The sequence below is a fragment of the Protopterus annectens genome, chromosome 16.part0, assembly GCF_019279795.1.
Source record: "Protopterus annectens isolate FY-2018-M chromosome 16.part0, PAN1.0, whole genome shotgun sequence".
Lineage (NCBI taxonomy): Eukaryota > Metazoa > Chordata > Ceratodontiformes > Protopteridae > Protopterus > Protopterus annectens.
This window is the reverse complement of record NC_056750.1, coordinates 382032122-382050073: the sequence shown is the minus strand read 5'-3', so window position 1 is coordinate 382050073 and position 17952 is coordinate 382032122. Positions and strand designations below refer to the sequence as shown.

The window sequence follows — 17952 nt, the reverse complement described above, 5'->3', positions numbered from 1 at the left end:
GGCTCCGATAGGCTTATCGGAGCCACCTTCAAAGAAGAGGTCGAGGTCCCCTTCCATCGGCTCCATCCACTCGGCTCCGGGATCCCCTCTTCTGTTGGAGCGGAGCCATAGGTCTCATTCCTCTCGGTCCTCCAGGCTGTCCGACCATGACTTACAAAGGGTGGTGAGTAGACTTCTCAAGTCCGAGGCACTGGCCCAAATACTGCATAGCCCTACTCAACAGTCAGCGGCTATTCCCATCCCTGATTCTATTCCTCCTCCGACTCCTTTGAGTTTGGAGCCGGGGCTCATCGGAGCCGTGGCTGTCGGTGCTTCGGAGCCGATACCTTCCCTTTCGGCTCTGTTGTCTGCTTCGATTTCCTCATTGGAGGAATCTCAGCGCCGAGCTTCCCTCATCGGCTCCGAGGGGGCGAGTGGCATCGGACCCCTGTCCGACCCCGTTCTCCCTCTCGGAGCGTCGGCGCTGGTGAGTTCGGCTGGTGAGTTCGGCTTGATAAACAAATGGGGGATCCCAGAGATAGACCTGTTTACCTCCCCCCAGAACTACCAATTCTACAAATTCTGCACAAGGACTCCCCACAAACAAGCTTGGAAAGTGGATGCCCTGTCCTTCAACTGGAAAAAACTATCAGTTTATGCCTTTCCTCCTCTGCCTCTCCTCTCCAAAGTACAACTAAAGATCAAACAGGACAAACCAAGGATGATACTGATTGCACCAGACTGGCCACGCCAACAATGATACCCCCTCTTGCGCAGTGTGTCACTGCTGGCACCATGGCACCTGCCTCAGACCACTACCCTGCTGTCCCAGCAGGAGGGCTAGATTCTGCATCCTCAGCTTCAAACCCTGAACCTGGTAGCCTGGCTAATTATTTGACCTCTCTGTTATCATCACTCAGTAAACAAGTGTTGGATGTCATTTTGGAGGCAAGGAGGCCTAATACTAGAAAATCTTATGCTAAAAAATGGAAAAGATTCTTTTCCTGGAACCAAACTCAAGGGATGGGCAAAGCAGCACCCAATTTACCTCAGATTCTTAAATACTTAACTGAGATGCATCACAAGGGCCTTTCCTTTTCCTCCGTCAGAATTCATGCCTCAGCCATTTCAGGTCATTACAACATAGAACCACCCCTCTTCTCTCATCCACTGCTCAAGCAGTTCCTCAGAGGGGCCAAAAACTTAAGACCACCCAGGAGAGCCCCAACTCCAGCCTGGGACCTTAACTTTGTATTGGAAAAACTCACTCTACCTCCTTTTGAACCAGCTGCAAGTGCAGAGTTAAAATTCCTTTCTTGGAAAACAGCCTTCCTTTTAGCAATCATTTCAGCAAGAAGGGTATCTGAATTACAGGCCCTTATGGCAGTGGAGCCTTTCATCATCTTTCATGCGAACAGAGTGTCCCTCAGGACCAATCCCTACTTCATGCCCAACGTAGTATCCAGTGCGGCTGTTAATCAGTCCATTCATTTGCCAGCCTTCTTTTCTAATCCACAGAACAAAAGGGAACGGATACTGCACTCCTTGATGTTCATAGGTAGATACTAGGCTATCTGCCCTAGGGCATTTATAAGCCTAGCCAGAGTGTATTTGGCTTCCGCCTCCCTATTAGATTAGCCTACTGTGCCTCTGTAAAGTAGGTCACAGAAGATACCCTTTTAAGATTAGTTTACTGTGCCTCTGTCTAGCAGGGACACAGAAGAGATCCCAGGGGTGAATTTGCGATTTCCCATCCACGCGTCCAGATTTCGCTTGAAGAGGGTCAGCGAGGGGCTATGTTTAACATGAATTGGGATTCTATTCCAGAGTGAGGGGAGCCTCTGGGAAATGAATCTGTCCCTCTAACATGTCCTATTTATTTTTGTGCTGAGATTTAGGTCCCTGGAGCGTGTAGCTCTAAGGGACTTGGATTTTTTGAGGTGGAGCATGTCCATTAATTCTGGGTTTGATATGGCTTTGTACATCAGGCATAGATTGCCTCTTTGTAGGCGGTAAGCAACTGAGTAGAGCTGGAGTTTCTTTAGTCGAGCTGCATAGGACATCTGTTTGTAGCCCATGATCCTCTTGGTGAGGTACTTTTGGGGTCTGCAGTTGCTGTAGGTGTCGGGTAAGGTACATCCCAAAGGGGGCGTTGTATTCAATTATGGGCCTGATGAGTGACGAGTAGAGAGGCACAATGACCTCTCTTGATCTAGATGCGAACCCTTTCGTGATAAGGTGGGCTATATAGAAGGTCTTTCTAACCACTTTGGCAATGTGATTATCAAAGGAGAGATTACTATCTACGTTGGTCCCCAAATCTAATGGATTACCACCTATGTGGTAATTTGTGGGCACCCTGTTTTTCCCAAAGGGGATGACTATGCACTTTTTAGCATTTAGCTTGAAGCCGTGGCTCTGGCACCAAGCATCCATCTCTGTGAGACCCTTTTGGAGGATGCTTGTGTCAGCTGGAGATTCGATTATGGCCCCAGTTTGCAGTCATCTGCGAACTTTGTCAGCCATAATCCCCCCGTGTTAGCCTGAACCTCAGAGAAGTATATACCGAACAAGAGAGGTCCCAGAACTGAGCCCTGTGGGATGCCACTTGTAACTGGTTTGGATTCGGACATGGCACCTGCGATTCTGACCATGTGGGTTCTATCTCTGAGCCAGTTTGCAACCCATCTTGTGATATAGGGGTTGATATTTAAGCTGGTAAGCTTATTTATGATGCCCGAGTGGGGTATTGTGTCGAAGGCTTTTGCGAGGTCCAGGACTACCTTGCCCTCATCTATGGCTTTGGTAACTGTTTCAAAGAAATCAACTAGGTTTAAGAGGCAAGATCTGCCCTTAACAAAGCCGAATTGGGTAGGGTCCAGTGTTTTGAGGCTCCCAATGTCTTTGTTTGAGTTCCTTGATAATACGCTCCATAGATTTACAGACCAAGACTAGTCAGGCTTATGGGGTGATAGTTTCCGGGGTCCGTTGTGGCACCACCTTTGTGGAGTGGGACCACTGTAGCTGTACGCCATTCTTTGGGTACATATCCTGTAGTAAGGCTAAGTCTGAAAAGTAACTTAATGTGAGGGTTCAGTTCTTCTTGGAGCTCGTGTAAGACACAGCCTGGGACATCGTCCGGTCCCATAGATGCTGTGTTTTTTGCTTTGGAGAGGGCAGCTTTCACCTGTGCATCTGTGATGTCAGGGAGGTTACATTCAGTTGGGATAGGCATTTGTTCCTTTGGGGGGGAAGGGGGAGAAGTTTGCGCTGAATCTGTCTGCCAGGATGTTGGCTATGTCTGTAGGTTCGGCATATTTTGTACCGTTATGCAACAATTCAGAGCATATCTGGGAGTTTCCGCCCATGTTCCTGATGTAACTAAAGAAGGCCTTGTGATTATCTTTAGTGTCTAGGGCAATTTTTCTTTCGAAACTGGCCTTTGATGATTTTATGAGGGATCGAAGTTTCTTGCTAATACTGATCAGAGATGCCTTCCCTTTTTGGGATTTTGCTCTGTCATGTAGTAGCTTCCTCCTTCTGTTGTATAGCTTATTTATGGCCGGGGTCCACCAGACCGGTCTCCTGTTTTTGGAGGAGTGAGTCTTGGTTTTATTTGGGATAGCACAATCCATGCATTCCTGCAGGTGCTCATAGAATGCATTTGTAAAGGATTCTGCGGATTGGGCTGTATTATCCTCTGGCCCAGGGGCTTTGAAGGATTCCACCTCAGTCTTGAGAAATGCAAAGTTGGCTTTTGAGAAATTCTTTACAGTGATTTCCTTGGCTGGGGGTGGGGACGGGATATGGATGTCCAGGGAAATTTGATTATGGTCTGATCTTACCAATGAGGGGTTTACCTCTGGTGTGGAACATAGAGTCCCCATGTTGGTGATGACCAGGTCCAGTATGTTGTTCCCTCTTGTGGGAGTGGTGACCAGTTGTTCCATTGCGTTAGAGTTTATAAATTCAAGGAACCATTGGGTGAGGGTGTTTGGGCTTGAGTAGTTTTCCCAGTCAATGTTTGGGTAGTTGAAGTCACCCAATAACATAGTGTTTGGAGAGACCTTCATATTCTCCAGTGTCCTCAGGAATGCCAAGTGGGGTTCCTGTAACAGGGAGGGTGTTCTGTAGCAGTCTACAAACTGAAAGGCAGTTTTGCCCGCTGTTAGTTGCACACGGATGGTTTCCGATGCTTCGTGCAGTGCCACTAACCTGGGGATGTAGGTATCTTTGATGAATATATATACTCCCCCTCCTTTTGTGCTTCGGTCCGAGTTTTGGGGCCGAAACGCATGGTATGAGTTATAACCTGGTAGTGCTGGGGTGCTCTCTGGAGCCTTGAACCAGGTTTCTGTTACTGCACAGACATCGATTTTCTCCATACTGAGGAGAGCCTCGAGTGCGTGCATCTTGAGGTTTAGACTTCTGGCATTGAGTAGCATTACCTTTAGTTTTTTTATCCTTGGGTTGTCTATGGAGGTGGGTTTGTCCTTTGAGCCTTGTCTAAAAAAGGCACTATGGGGGTGGCAAGAGCCTTGGCCAGTATACGAAAGCCTAAGGGTGACAGGTGCAAGCCGTCCCTAAGCAAACAGCGTGGCTTGTCGAGCATGTTATCCCAGGCTGACAGACACTGGATCCCCTTTGAATGACACCAATACTTTAGCCAATTGTTGAAACTGATCATTTTGTCTTTATACTGTGGCATCTTTCTTGGTGAGGGCAAGATGCTACTCAAGGTCAGGGTCATACCAGCCTGGGCTACATGGTCAGAGAGCTCCTCTGTCTCTTTTCATGTAGTCCAGGGAGGTACGTCTCAGGTCATTCACACTAGCATGGACAATGACGGAGTCATACTTGTACTTGCTTTGGAGTGACCTGAGTGCTTGCATTATGTGGCGGATCCTGGCACCCGACAGAAAGCTTACAGCGACCTTCTCCTTTTTCAGTCTGTTGAGTGGGACGTCAGTGTGCCGGACAATAGAGTCCCCTATAACAAGTGTATTTGGTGTGTTGTTTGGCCTTAAGGGCTGTGACTGTGAGGCACACTGATTTTGTGAGATATGTGATTCATGGGTATTGTTGAGGGGTGGCTGTTGCTTGGATATCTGCTTAGGTGGTCTTTGCTGTTTAGGCAGATTTTTATTTAGAGCCTCCGAGTATGTTTTTGTGTGTTTATGTGTTGGGTATGCAGATGCAATAGGTCTGTGTGAGACTGGATTTGTGGTGTGGGTGGTTACCTTTTCCTCCTGACTGACTGTGCCAGTCTTGGGTTGAGAGAGCACTGCCTCCTGTTTGGCTGTGTAACTGCATCTCTCACATGTATTAGAGTTTGTTGGAAGGAGGAGAGGGTTGTCTGTGTACATAAGGCAATTGTAACATTGCCTCAAAATTCCCAGATTCACCAGCTGGACTGGAGAGTAACCTTGAAACTGACCCTTGGACATACCAGATTAGTATAGGGAACTGTTTTTTACTGATCAGATTAGGGAAGGAACTGATTTTTCACTTGATCAGGAAGGACCAATCGGGAGCCTAATACTTATGAGAAGTCGAGGAGGGTGTAGTGCTTTAGTTAGTTAGTGTTTCCTTATAAGAGCTGAGCAAGTGCAGGGCTTTAGAAAGAGAATAGAGTGATTACTTTGAGAGTTTGAACAGTTCTAATTGAAAAAGTGAAGAGCAGACTTTGTGGAGCCTTGAATAGTTTAAACCTGTTTAGGCTGCGCTGCCACAGACAACTTAGATTTTACTTGGACAGGACTAAACCTCAAAGGAAATCTGACTAACTGCTGGTGGCATTTGCTGCAGGGGCAGAGGGGAAGGCCATTTCAAAGCAAACCATTTCTAAATGGATAGGCCATTGCATTAATTTCTGCTATAAGCACCATGGAAAACCTATCCCACAGGGGATAAGACCACACTCAACTAGGGCTGCATCTACCTCTATTGCCTTTCTCTGAGGTGTCCCTACCAGGGACATCCTAGAAGCTGCTACCTGGAGTTCTGTACATACTTTCACCAAGCATTACCATTTGCCTATTTTCTCTAAATCCAGAGCTGGTTGTGCCACTGCAGTCTTGCAGGGCCTTATAGCTGGTCCTAATGCTATCTAAACTCCTCCTCCCATCCTTAACTTTGGGAATCTACCCAAATGTATTGACTGCAACAGTGAAACACGAAGAACATAGTGCAGTTGTGTACACTTGCCGTAAATGTAGATGTTCGAGTGTATTCACTGTTGCAGTCCTGGTTACCCTCCTTCCAGCCCCCTGACTTCTATTGGCTATACCTCTCTTCTTGTTTACTGTATTTAAGCTTTTTGGTGTATTTGCTTTTTGTTGGAGGTGTAACCTTGTATATAATTGCTTCCCATTATGGGGACATCTGACATCTGGGGCAAGAAAAACTGATGTAATGGCGTCTGCTGCATGCTTTATACCCCTGACTACCTGACGTCCTGGAAGATGAGACAGCAACCGATGTAGGACCCAAGACTTTGATAATCAGGCCGGCTGAGGGCTATCTGCAAGCAGGTAAACCAAATGTAATGACTGCAACAGTGAATACACTCTAGCATCTACATTTATGGTAAGTGCACACAACTGTACTTTCTCAAGTTCTGTTATCAGCTGGCATGCTTTCTGTGTGGAGTCTGCATGTCTTCCCTGTGGTCGAGTGAACTTTAAAGATATGCAGGTAGGTGCGTACGTTTGCCTTCTGTGAAGGTTGGGCGCCAGACTGGCAACTCAACACCGTAAAAATCCACTGCCAATCAATAGCGGTCTGGAGAGCTGCTGTGGTGACCCCTAACCGGGAAAGGAAAAAAGACTTTTTAGTTGTATTTTATGTTTTGTCTGATGACGTTCTAGTAAGGGAACGAAAGCTTTTACAAGTCATTATTAAGTGTGTGTGTGTGTGTGTGTGTGTGTGTGTGTGTGTGTGTGTGTGTGTGTGTGTGTGCGTGCGTGCATGTATGTTCGTGTGTGTTCAGTCATTGTGTGTTGAAGGTGTTTTTATTAGCTCCATAAAGTCCACTGAAAGAGTAACTGGACAAGTGACTAAAGTTAAATGTTTTGCAAACTGAGGAATGACAGCAGATGGCAGTTTAGGGTGTCAGTGTCTGAAAAGAGGAGTTCATGACAAATGTGTCATCGTGGAGGTCAGTACTTAGATCTATGATATTTTGAATTTTTTTTTACTTGGATATGTTAACCAAGGTACAGCACTGATCCAAGAGAGCCAAGTTCATGTTCAGAAAGCTGAAAAAAAAAAAACAGTTTACCATCATTAGCAGTTCAAAGTTTCAAATATCAAGCATTGGTCAATGTAAAGTAACAGTAGGTAGAGTGTAAAGAAATTGTGGGCAGTAAAATTAGTTAATAGAAATGTGGCTACAAACAGTGTCAGGAAAACCGGTATACATACAAGTCTGTGTTAGTGAGTAGCATTTTTAAGTAGGGCTAATTTTAATTACTTGAGGCTTGAACTAGTAGAAGGCAAGAAAGTAGAACTGGGGAAGATAAAGTATTGAGGATACAGAAATAATGTTTGAGAGTGTGGCTGTGTGATATTATGAAGGGGGAGGAATCTGGATGGTTGGCCAAATCAGAGAGGACTATTGCATATTAGAAAGGAAAAGCAATTTTTCTTGTTAGGGTTATGATATGGTGTAGGGTTAAGAATGAGGGCTATCAAACTCAGACTAAGGCCACAAATTTTTTAATGAAAAAAGAGATGTAGGCACTGTAGCTAGAAAAGTGGTGTAATCACTTCCCCTCATCTGTAATTATGATGTGTTGAGGTCCAAGGGCCAGGAGTTTGAGAACACTTGTGTAAAGCATTTTCCAGAGAAGCATAGTCACCTAATTTAGCTGATGTTTACACAAACATTGGGTGGCTTAGTAGTGTAGTGAATGGTGCTACTGCCTTTCAGTGCTTAGTTCTCCAGTATGGTTATCAGATGGAATGTCTTTTTTGCAGTCTGTGCACTTCTCTTAAGTTTGCATACTTCAGTTTATAATCCTGGATCAAATAACATGCTGTTGGTCAACTGCCACTTCTCCAGACTGTTGTAGGTGTGTACTGTGTGACGAGTGCTTGTACCCTGCAATGGGCTGGTACCATGTTCAGGATGCTTGTGCCTCGTGCAGATTGAGTGATTGAAAGGCTATGGTTCCATGCAAACCTGAACTGGATTAATCACAAAAGTAATGAATGGGCAACAACAGAACCAAGTTTTTTTTTTCACAGTTTTTTTACAACTGTTGACAAGTTAATCTGGCATCTGATAACAATACCAGAGTACTGAAAACCAAGACAATGAGGTTTTCCTTTTTTTTAATTTCAAAACAATTACAATGGCAATTTTAAAAATAAAGTTTTTCCCACACTCAGAAAGTGCAGTTGTGTAAGCAAACTTACCTTAACAGTAGATGTTTGAATGATCACTGCAGCATTAGCTTTATTTGTATGCTTTATATCCTACAAAGGATATATGAGCTCACCAGCTTCCATAGTTTAAGGGTACCTTCCATGTCCCCAAACCATTAGCAGAAGTTCAGCCCACTAAAAAGAGTGGTTTGGGTGCCAAGCCCTTCAGAGCTTACATGCCAACATGCCAACAGAGATGGGGAGCATAAAGAACTGAAAAGGACAATGCTGGGGATGTAAAAGGGCAATGCTTGTGTGTGTGTGTGTGTGTGTGTGTGTGTGTGTGTGTGTTATTTCGGATCTACTTCAAAATACTGAACACATTTTCAATGCAGGGGCCTCCCTGCACCCCCCATACCCCCTGCTAAATATATATACCAACGTCAGGATCGCACAACATTGGAGAAGGGGCAAATTCCATCATTCAGTATTTTGAATTGTCAGTCATTTGGGATTCAGTCTTTTGGTTTTTGTCTTCTGAACTAGACCTATATACATATATATATATATATATATATATATATATAATTTGTGTGTTTGTACACATACATGTGTGTGTGTGTGTGTGTATATACATATATATATATATATATATATATATATATATATATATATATACATACACATATATATATGTATATACATACACACACACACACACATATATATATATATATATATATATATATATATATATATATATATATATATATATATATATAACCCGCGGTGGTGGTGCTGCTGTAGCGTTGTCGCCTCCCAGTAAAGACGCTGTCCAGTTCAATTCTCAGCTAGAGCGTCTTGTGTGTGGAGACATGCGTGAATGGGCGTACCTTCGTTGAAGGTTGTGTGTCAGGCCTGACAAGCCAGTACGTAAAAATCAACTGCCAATCATTAGCGGACCGGAGTTCCGCTGTGGCGACCCCTAACCGGGAAAAGCCGAAAGACACAAACAAACATATATATATATATATATATATATATATATATATATATATATATATACATATATATACATATATATATATATATATACATATATATATATATATATATATATATATATATATATATACACACACACACACACACACACACACACACATATATATATATATATCGTTTCACTTCATATTACCGAAATGCTGAAATATTGAATTTCAGCATTTCGACAGTTTAAAGCCGAAACCATCACAACACCGACACTTCACAATCACGAAACCAAAACATTGAACATGCACAGTACAGCACACAACACACACCCACCATTAAGGAAACCACGGTAAATAAATTCTCCAAAGACAACTTCATGCTTCTTAAGACAGAAGTGGCGAACTTCATGACACCCATGCAGATGGACAGTACAGATACGACTGCTGAATCCTACACAAATGCACTCTATAAGCACTTACACGAGTGCATGGATTGTGCTATCCCAAACAGAACCAAGACGCTATCCTCCTAAAAAAGGAAGCCAATCTGGTGGTCCCCTGCCGTAAACAAACTCTACAACAGAAGGAAGAAACTGTTGCAAAAGAGAGTAAAATCCCATGAGTGGAGGAGCTACCTGGTCAGCCTCAGTAAGAAGCTGAGATCCCCTATAAGATCCTCCAAAGCTAGCTACGAAAACACAATTGCCACCGCTTCTAAGGACAACCACAAAGCATTCTATAGCTATGTCAAGAATCTCAATGGCAACACCCAGATCTGCTCTGAGTTACAGCACAACGGCACAAAAATTACAGAACCAACTGATATTGCCAACATCCTGGCAGATAGGATCAGTGCTAACTTTACCCCCCTCTCACACCTTAAAGGGCCCATATCTATACAGGAAGAATGCAGAGTCCCTGTAATCACATCTATACAGGTAAAAGTTGCACACTCTAAAACCAAAAACACAGTATCCATGGGACAACATCCCAGGCTGCGTTTTACACGAACTTCAGAACAAACTGGCTCCCCACCCAAGCACCATGTTCAGTCATAGTCTCATGTAAGGCTTTGTGCCCACTGAATGGAACACATCAACAGTTATCCCACTCCACAAAGGGGGAGCCACCACTGATCCTCGGAACTATCGCCCTATTAGCCTGATGAGCCTGGTCTGAAAGGCCACGGAACGTATCATCATGGAACTCATAAAGAAAGACATTGGTAACCTCCAAACTCTGGACCCCCACACAGTTTGGGTTTGTGAAAGGTAGATCATGGTTTCTGAACCTGATCGACTTTGAGGCATTCACCAAAGCTGTAGACAAGGGTAAGGTGGTTCACACAGCCTATTTTGACCTTGCCAAGGCTTTCGACACCATCCCCCATTCTGGAATTATAGCTAAACTCACTAAACTAGGTATAAATCCCTACGTCACAAGATGGGTTGCCAACTGGCTCACTGACAGACCCCACACTATAAAAGTTGCAGACTCCACGTCTTACTTCAAACCAGTGACAAGTGGAGTACCACAAGGTTCAGTCTTGGGACCTTGGTGTCTACTTCTCTGAAGTACAGGCTAACACAGAAGGCCTCTGGCTAATGAAGTTCGCAGATGAGTGCAAACTAAGAGCCATAGTCTAATCCCCAAATGATGTGTACATCCTACAGAAGGGCCTCACTGAGACAGATGCCGGGTGTCAGAGGCATAGCCTCAAGCTTAATGCCAAAAAGTGCATTGTCATCCCCTTTGGTAAAAAAACTGTACCCATGAACTACCATATAAACGGCAGTCTACTTAACACCGAATTTGTGATAGGAAACCTTGGGACCCAGGTGGACAGTAATATCTCCTTTGATAATCACATTGCTACAGTAGTCAGGAAATCCTTCTATGTGGCACACCTCATCACAAAAGGGTTCTCATCCAGGAAAAAAGAGGTCATTGTTCTTCTCTACTCGGCACTCATTAGACCTATTGTAGAGTGCAACTCCCCTTTTGGAATGTACCTCACAAGACATCTGGAGCAGCTGGAAAGGCCACAGAAGTACCTCACAAAGAGGATTATTGGCCTCAAACAGATGCCCTACACTGACCGTCTGAAAAAACTCCAGCTTTACCCTGTAGCATATCGCCTACTCCGAGGAGATCTCTGCCTAACATATAAAGCTATGTTACACCCAGAGCTGTTGGACATGCTACACCTAAAGAAATCCCAATCCCTCCGCGCTACATGCCCTAGGGACCTAAACCTTGTCACCACAATAAACAGGACATGCTGGAGGGATAGATTCCTGTCCCAGAGACTTCCTATACTCTGGAACAAGCTACCCATCTATGTCAAGCAAAGTTCCTCATTAGCTCTCCAAGAAAAATCTTGATGAGTGGATGGGAAATACACCCCAGGGATTACTTCTGTGGCTCTGCTTGAGAGGGGCACAGGAAATTAACTTTCTTGGGTGGCATAAGCCAGGGGACGTTGTTGGCTAGGCTTACTTAGGCCCTTGGGCCAATAGCCTAGTACCTACCTATGAACCCTATTTAAATATTGAATAAATGCTATCAATTCATTTTTATTCTCTCTCCATAAAATAAATACACCATCAATAAAACATTTATAAACAACAATTTGCTTAAAAGAAAAAAACAGAGTTATATGCAAATTCACTTTCCCAGCCTGCCATGTACAAGTTAGAGTAACTTGGGGCCATAGTGGCACCCATCGCTACTCCACTTAACTGCTTAATTCAGAATAGTTAAATGATGAGATATTGTCCAAATTTCATTAAATAATATTACACACTGACAAGTATAAATATTTTAGAAAAATACAGCATCTTGCTGACCAACTCCAGTCCTTGTAAATTGGGTATCACCTTATACAAGGAAGCAATGTCCACACCTACCATGAAGTCCACCTCTGTCACTTTCATATTGGCAGTGCTATGTATAAAATCAAAGGAGTTCTTGACAAAGGCTTCATTCTTCACTACTGCTTTCTGTAGAAATTTATCAACATAAATTGCCATCGACTCTGATGTACTACCTTGACTGGCTATGATTAGTCTAAGAAGAGGATCAGCTAAGCTTTTATGTGTTTTAGGCAATCCAAACATTTTACTAATTCTATGTGTGGAGATTTTAAAGTATTCCACTGTGTTATAATCAGTTAAACCTTCATTTAATAACTCTTTTGTAAAAGAATCAATTAAAACCATAAGCTCTTTTAATATCTGCCCATTCATTTTTTTTATAAAAAATTCATTATCAAGCAGCTGTTCAATGCTCTCTGTGTAATAGTCCTTGTTCATTACCACTATCACTTTGCCTTTATCAGCTTTAGTAATGAATATATTGTCATTATGTTATCTATTTAAAACATTTCTTTCCTCTTTATTCATATTGTAAAAATTCTATGTGGTTTGTGTTTCTGCAGTTCTCTAACTTCATTTTCAGTTGTTTTTAAAAAGGCTTCCAATTCAGGTTTAAGAGAAGGATTGTATATGCTTGGCTTCTTAAACTGTATTGTATAGCCCAAAGAATCACTGAGTATACATTTCAAATTGTGTTTTCCTTACATGTGTGGTTTCACTGTATTTTTTGTTCCAGAAGACGAAGGTAGAAATCCTGGAATCAGGTACATCACAGAGGCACTCGTCAAAAAATTTCCAAGCAGGAGAACCTGTCACTGATAATGTCACTCAACCTTTCTCTGGCCAAAGACAGTGATAAGAAATTTAAGGTAGGATTTGACACTATAATAGTGATTTTCTGTTCATGTAGATAACATCTGTGTATATATTTTTTAATACTGCAGAGGATAAACGTTTGTGGAGAGAAGCTTACATATGCATTTCTGTTGTTTATTGCACTTTATTTAATCTTTTTTATACCACGCCACATAAACAGAAAAGTGTCAACTAAATATTATATTCTTTACTAGCTACCTTCAAGTGCAGAAAACATTACAATGTGACTGGTAGATGAAGAATGTTGTCTGTTAGGTCTTCCTGTTTTTGCAGCTTCTAGTTCTTTCTCTCACTGATTCCGTATAAACAGGACTTTCCACTAGCTTGTGTGGTCTTCCACTTCTTTTTCTTTTTTACATCCTTTTTTTATTAATTTCAAACTGTAGAACCTCATTCTATGTTATATACCTCTATTTTCCTTTTTATCTTTATCTGCATTCATCTCTGTCCTGTTTCACATATTAAGGCTTCCAATATGTAGTCTGCCCGCCAGTATGTACCCCTCCTGGAACAGATGTCTTCTGCTTGATCAAGCTACCTTCAGCCACCATTGTAAATATCCTGAGTGTATTAGCATTGAGACGTGTTTGGAGAATTAATTCTGGGAATATTTTCTCCTTCTTCCACTAGTGATAAAGCTCTGACATTGTCCATCTGCCTTTTCCAAGATCTTCCTCCTTTATTCCTGGTTAAACTAAGGTAAAGTAGGCGAAAGTAGTTTAGGTGTTAATTATTTTTTTGTGACATCCTATTTAGATAATGGCTATATTTTTCTCCAGATATGTTTTTGCAGTGTTTCATTTTTAATGCGTTATCTATTTTATTTATTTTACAGTATTTGTTGAGAAAAGCAGTGGTGACATAAATCCTGATGTATGTGATTCAAGATGACATTTATTATAAAGTTCAGCTGACATGGTCAAGGCTGATAAGAAAAAAATGAACTTCTGTGGTTTAAGCTTGTCTTTGCTTATTTTGGTTTTTATTTAACCACTGGCTAGAGTGGCGTTCTGAAGTGTTCATTTACAATTATAGTGTTACTGGCTCAACAGATAGTATATTCACCTTTTGCCCAGAAAATCGGAAGGCTGTGTGTTCTAGTTTCACACCAGTAAGCCGAGGTCCCATCTGCCTGAGTTGGTGGCACCTCAGGTGGATATAAAAGATCCCACCACATTTATCAAAAAGAGTTAGGGGTATTAATAGTCTCTGTGTATATATACATATATATTATTTGCACATTATTTTACATGATTTACATATTTTGCAACCCCCCCCCATATCCATCCTATTTACATATTTTTACCATTTTTTTCATTATTAATACAACACAATTTTAGTTCGTACTTCTTTCATTCCAGGTTCCTTAATTTCCATCTGTCTTCCCAAGTGCTTTTTCTATTACCATTTTCTTATTTCTGTCAGTATGTCTACTTTCCTTTTAATTTTTTTATACAATAGTCCTTCACTCCTTCTTTTCTACAATACTCGGATTATAGCAAATATTTGCCCACTTATCAATTTCTTCCTTACTTCCATTTTCATATTTACCATTATTTCCATGTTCATTTATGTGAAACCTTCCAGACTATATACATTTTTAATTTTTTTCAAAGTGATTTATTCATTTTATATTCTAAAAACATTGTTTTGCAGTTTCCTCTGTCTTGCAATCATAATACATTCTTCTTTTACTTTATTTCATATTTTTGTTAATTTGTGTAATAAAATTCTTAACCAAAGAATCCAGCTTTATAAAAATAGTCAGACATTTTCCTTTTTTGCTTTATTGTAATTTTAGCATCAGGTAAATCTCTCCATGGATATACAAGAAAATAAATCTTGCATAATTTTTTCATATCACTCATTCTTTTCTTGCTACATTGGTCAATTTTTAATTTCCATAACTTTACCTTATGTAATTATGTATTCATTTCTTTCCATAATCTTTTTCATCTTTTCCTTTCTACTTGTTTTCATATCCCTTCATACCTGTCATATATCAGTTTTCCCACTATTTTATTCCCATTTTTTTCATGTTGTCATTAATTCAAAATTGATACACTGACGAAAAAAAATAATTTTTCAGACTTAACCACCTTATATTTTATTGTGTATTATTCCTTTCTTAATAGGATTCAGGCTCAAACTCCATATAAGATTGAAAAAATGTGGTATTTCCTTTTGATTTTTTTTCTGCAGTGTGTATTAAATACCTTTCATCTCCACAAAAATAGGCCTTTGGCTGGCTCCAGTATCTCACATTCTCCCTATTTCCATTAACATTTGTTACATTTTGAACATGATGTACCCTTCCTTCTGACTTTTCTAATGTTACTAAGACTTCCCACTCCCAGCCCTTGTACTTTTTCCATCAATTACCTTTTTATGTCATGCACTCCTTTACGGGCAGCTAAGAAAGACAATGTCATCTTAATGATGTCAGTATTACCTGTTGTGAATTGCATATGCATTTTCTTTTAAGTTGCAGTCCAAATATATATATATATATATATATATATATATATATATATATATATATATATAATGTGTGTGTGTGTGTGTAGTCATTCATTGTGTTGTCTGTTATTTCTTTTCCACCTCAGACATGATTTTTTCAAGGCAAAACTGAATTGTCCAAAATATCACATATTCAAATGAAAGTCATTTTTTGTTTTAATGTTTACCAAAGGCTTCTTAGCCCTGAGTTGCTCATTTAGCGTGTTGTATCTTTCTTCTGTTGTCCCATCCCTTTGTGTTCCATTCTTACAGTATTAGCAAAAAAATGTTGTATACCCTTTTGCCAGTGTGTCTCCTTAAAACTAGTTACTCTGCAATGTTTTCTGCTCCTTTATCAGCACATGTCACTGCTTTCCTGGTTAAATCTGTTTTTTCTTATGCTGCCGCATCCATTAACACTCCTCACTCCAGTTTGCTTTTGCTCTTTTCCATTTCACTTTCCTCCTTAAATTCAGTAATTCCTTTGTTGGTAATCCACCTCCATCTAACTCTGTTAAAATAATTTCCTGATTCCCAGTGGTTTCAGACATCTCTCAATCTCCTTCTAAACCACTCACTACTTCATCTCTTGTGGCATCCTCCATCTTGGATTTCTTACAACTCAGAGTCAGAGGCAGCTGTCCACTGACACCTAGTGGCCATGATGAAAAATAACAGGATAAAAGAGTAGGGGGAGTCTCCTACTGCCTGGCCAAATTTAAATTTACTGCAGGCAGTCTGAGTACCACCTTGTGTTTTCCCCAAAATGAGGACACTGACCTAGTGAGACTAACCCACTCAGCAAAAAGTTAAAAAATGAATTGAATGAATACTGTTGTTTTATATAACTGCACTTTGCAGTCCATGCAGCCAGATAAAGTTTTATGATCATCTTACACAGTCTTTGAAGAAATGTTTGTGTAAACAGAATAAACTGTTCTTTATGGGAACTCTTGTAAATTAAACTTTAAGTCATTGACTATATCCTTAGCCATGTAATGGTTGACAGCGAGAGAGAGAGAACATCCTTGCTAAGGGATGAGTAAAATAGCTAACAATTTCTATTCAGCATCAGTACCCGCTGGAGAATGCTGAATAAGAACTAATTCACAGGACAGCATGGAATTACATAGGATCCCTGTGTACCATTATTGCAGCAGAAAATGTCTTTTCTTTAGTTTAATTCATTGATGTAAAGCAGAATATTAAATTGATAAAGTTCGAATATATATAATATCCTAAGTATGGCAGACATATTGTTGACTGAAACTTTAAGGCAGATGTTAAGTAGAACAACTTGGCTGCAGCTACATGTTAGAGAAGACTTATTTTTGATAGTTTGTCAAAAGGCAGGCTTCATACACATAACATATACATAGTATACATGAGGAATGTAATACTGTTTTAAGGCTAACTCATGTGACTGTTGGGAGCTTGTCTTCAGTAAATTGAACTGCAAGGGCACTTGCGTTTTCCTTTTCATTCGCTGTCCTGAACTGTGTATTTTTTTATCTTCTTTATTCCTATTATTTGTGTTGGCTTTTTACAAAAATTACCAAGAAGAAACTTTGTAGTGTGAAGGGTGTGATGTTCACTTCCTGAATTATGCTAAGCACCTAGTTCATTAATAAAAATCAAACTGTAATATATGTGCTAGAAAATAATAAAATAGAAAATAGAAAGTAGGCCACAGTTGAGTTAAAAATAGTAGGTAGTTCACCATTGAGTTAAAAATGGAATATCCTTTATTGAAACACACAGACCAGCAATCCTAGTTGAATATAATGAAAAGCATCAGAAACGTTCCTTATTTATATGTAATCAGATTATTTGGAGCACCAGACTGAAAAGCTAGAGACAAATTACTATACAAGACCAGCTTATTAACAATTTATACAGGCTAACCAAATAATCCAAACTGTAGTAATTAAAAAAAACAACTAACTAACAAAATGATTAGCTAACTGACTAACAAAAAGATCTACCACTAGACATTTCCATCAGTACAGACAACTACAACACCAACAACAGAACCATCAACATCAACAGGACCATTACCAATACCATTACCAGGACCAACATCAGAGCTCCAGAGGAGGGCAGTTATACCAGACTCACCAGGAAGATCAGTACTACAATCCCCCGAGACTTCAGAGGGTCTTCTTCTTTCGGCTTTTCCCGGTTAGGGATCACCACAGTGGATCACCTGTCTGCTCATGATTGGCAGTGGAGTTTCACGGTGTTGAGTTGCCAGCCCGGCGCTCAATCTTCCACAGAAGGCACACACACGCTCACACCTAGGGCCAATTTAGAGTGTCCAATCCACCTACAGCATGTCTTTGGGATGTGGGAGGAAAATG

The 17952-nt window shown here is 40.9% G+C and overlaps 1 protein-coding gene across 1 annotated transcript in view; it reads left to right on the top strand.

The window, feature by feature from the left end:
* The window catches only part of CNTRL (centriolin), a 4034091-nt gene that overhangs the window by 470728 nt on the left and 3545411 nt on the right, over positions 1 to 17952 (top strand). Inside the window, 1 exon segment of the mRNA XM_044058259.1 lies at positions 12954 to 13086. Within this exon segment, the coding sequence (XP_043914194.1) occupies positions 13039 to 13086 (48 nt within the window). The 5' untranslated portion in view covers positions 12954 to 13038.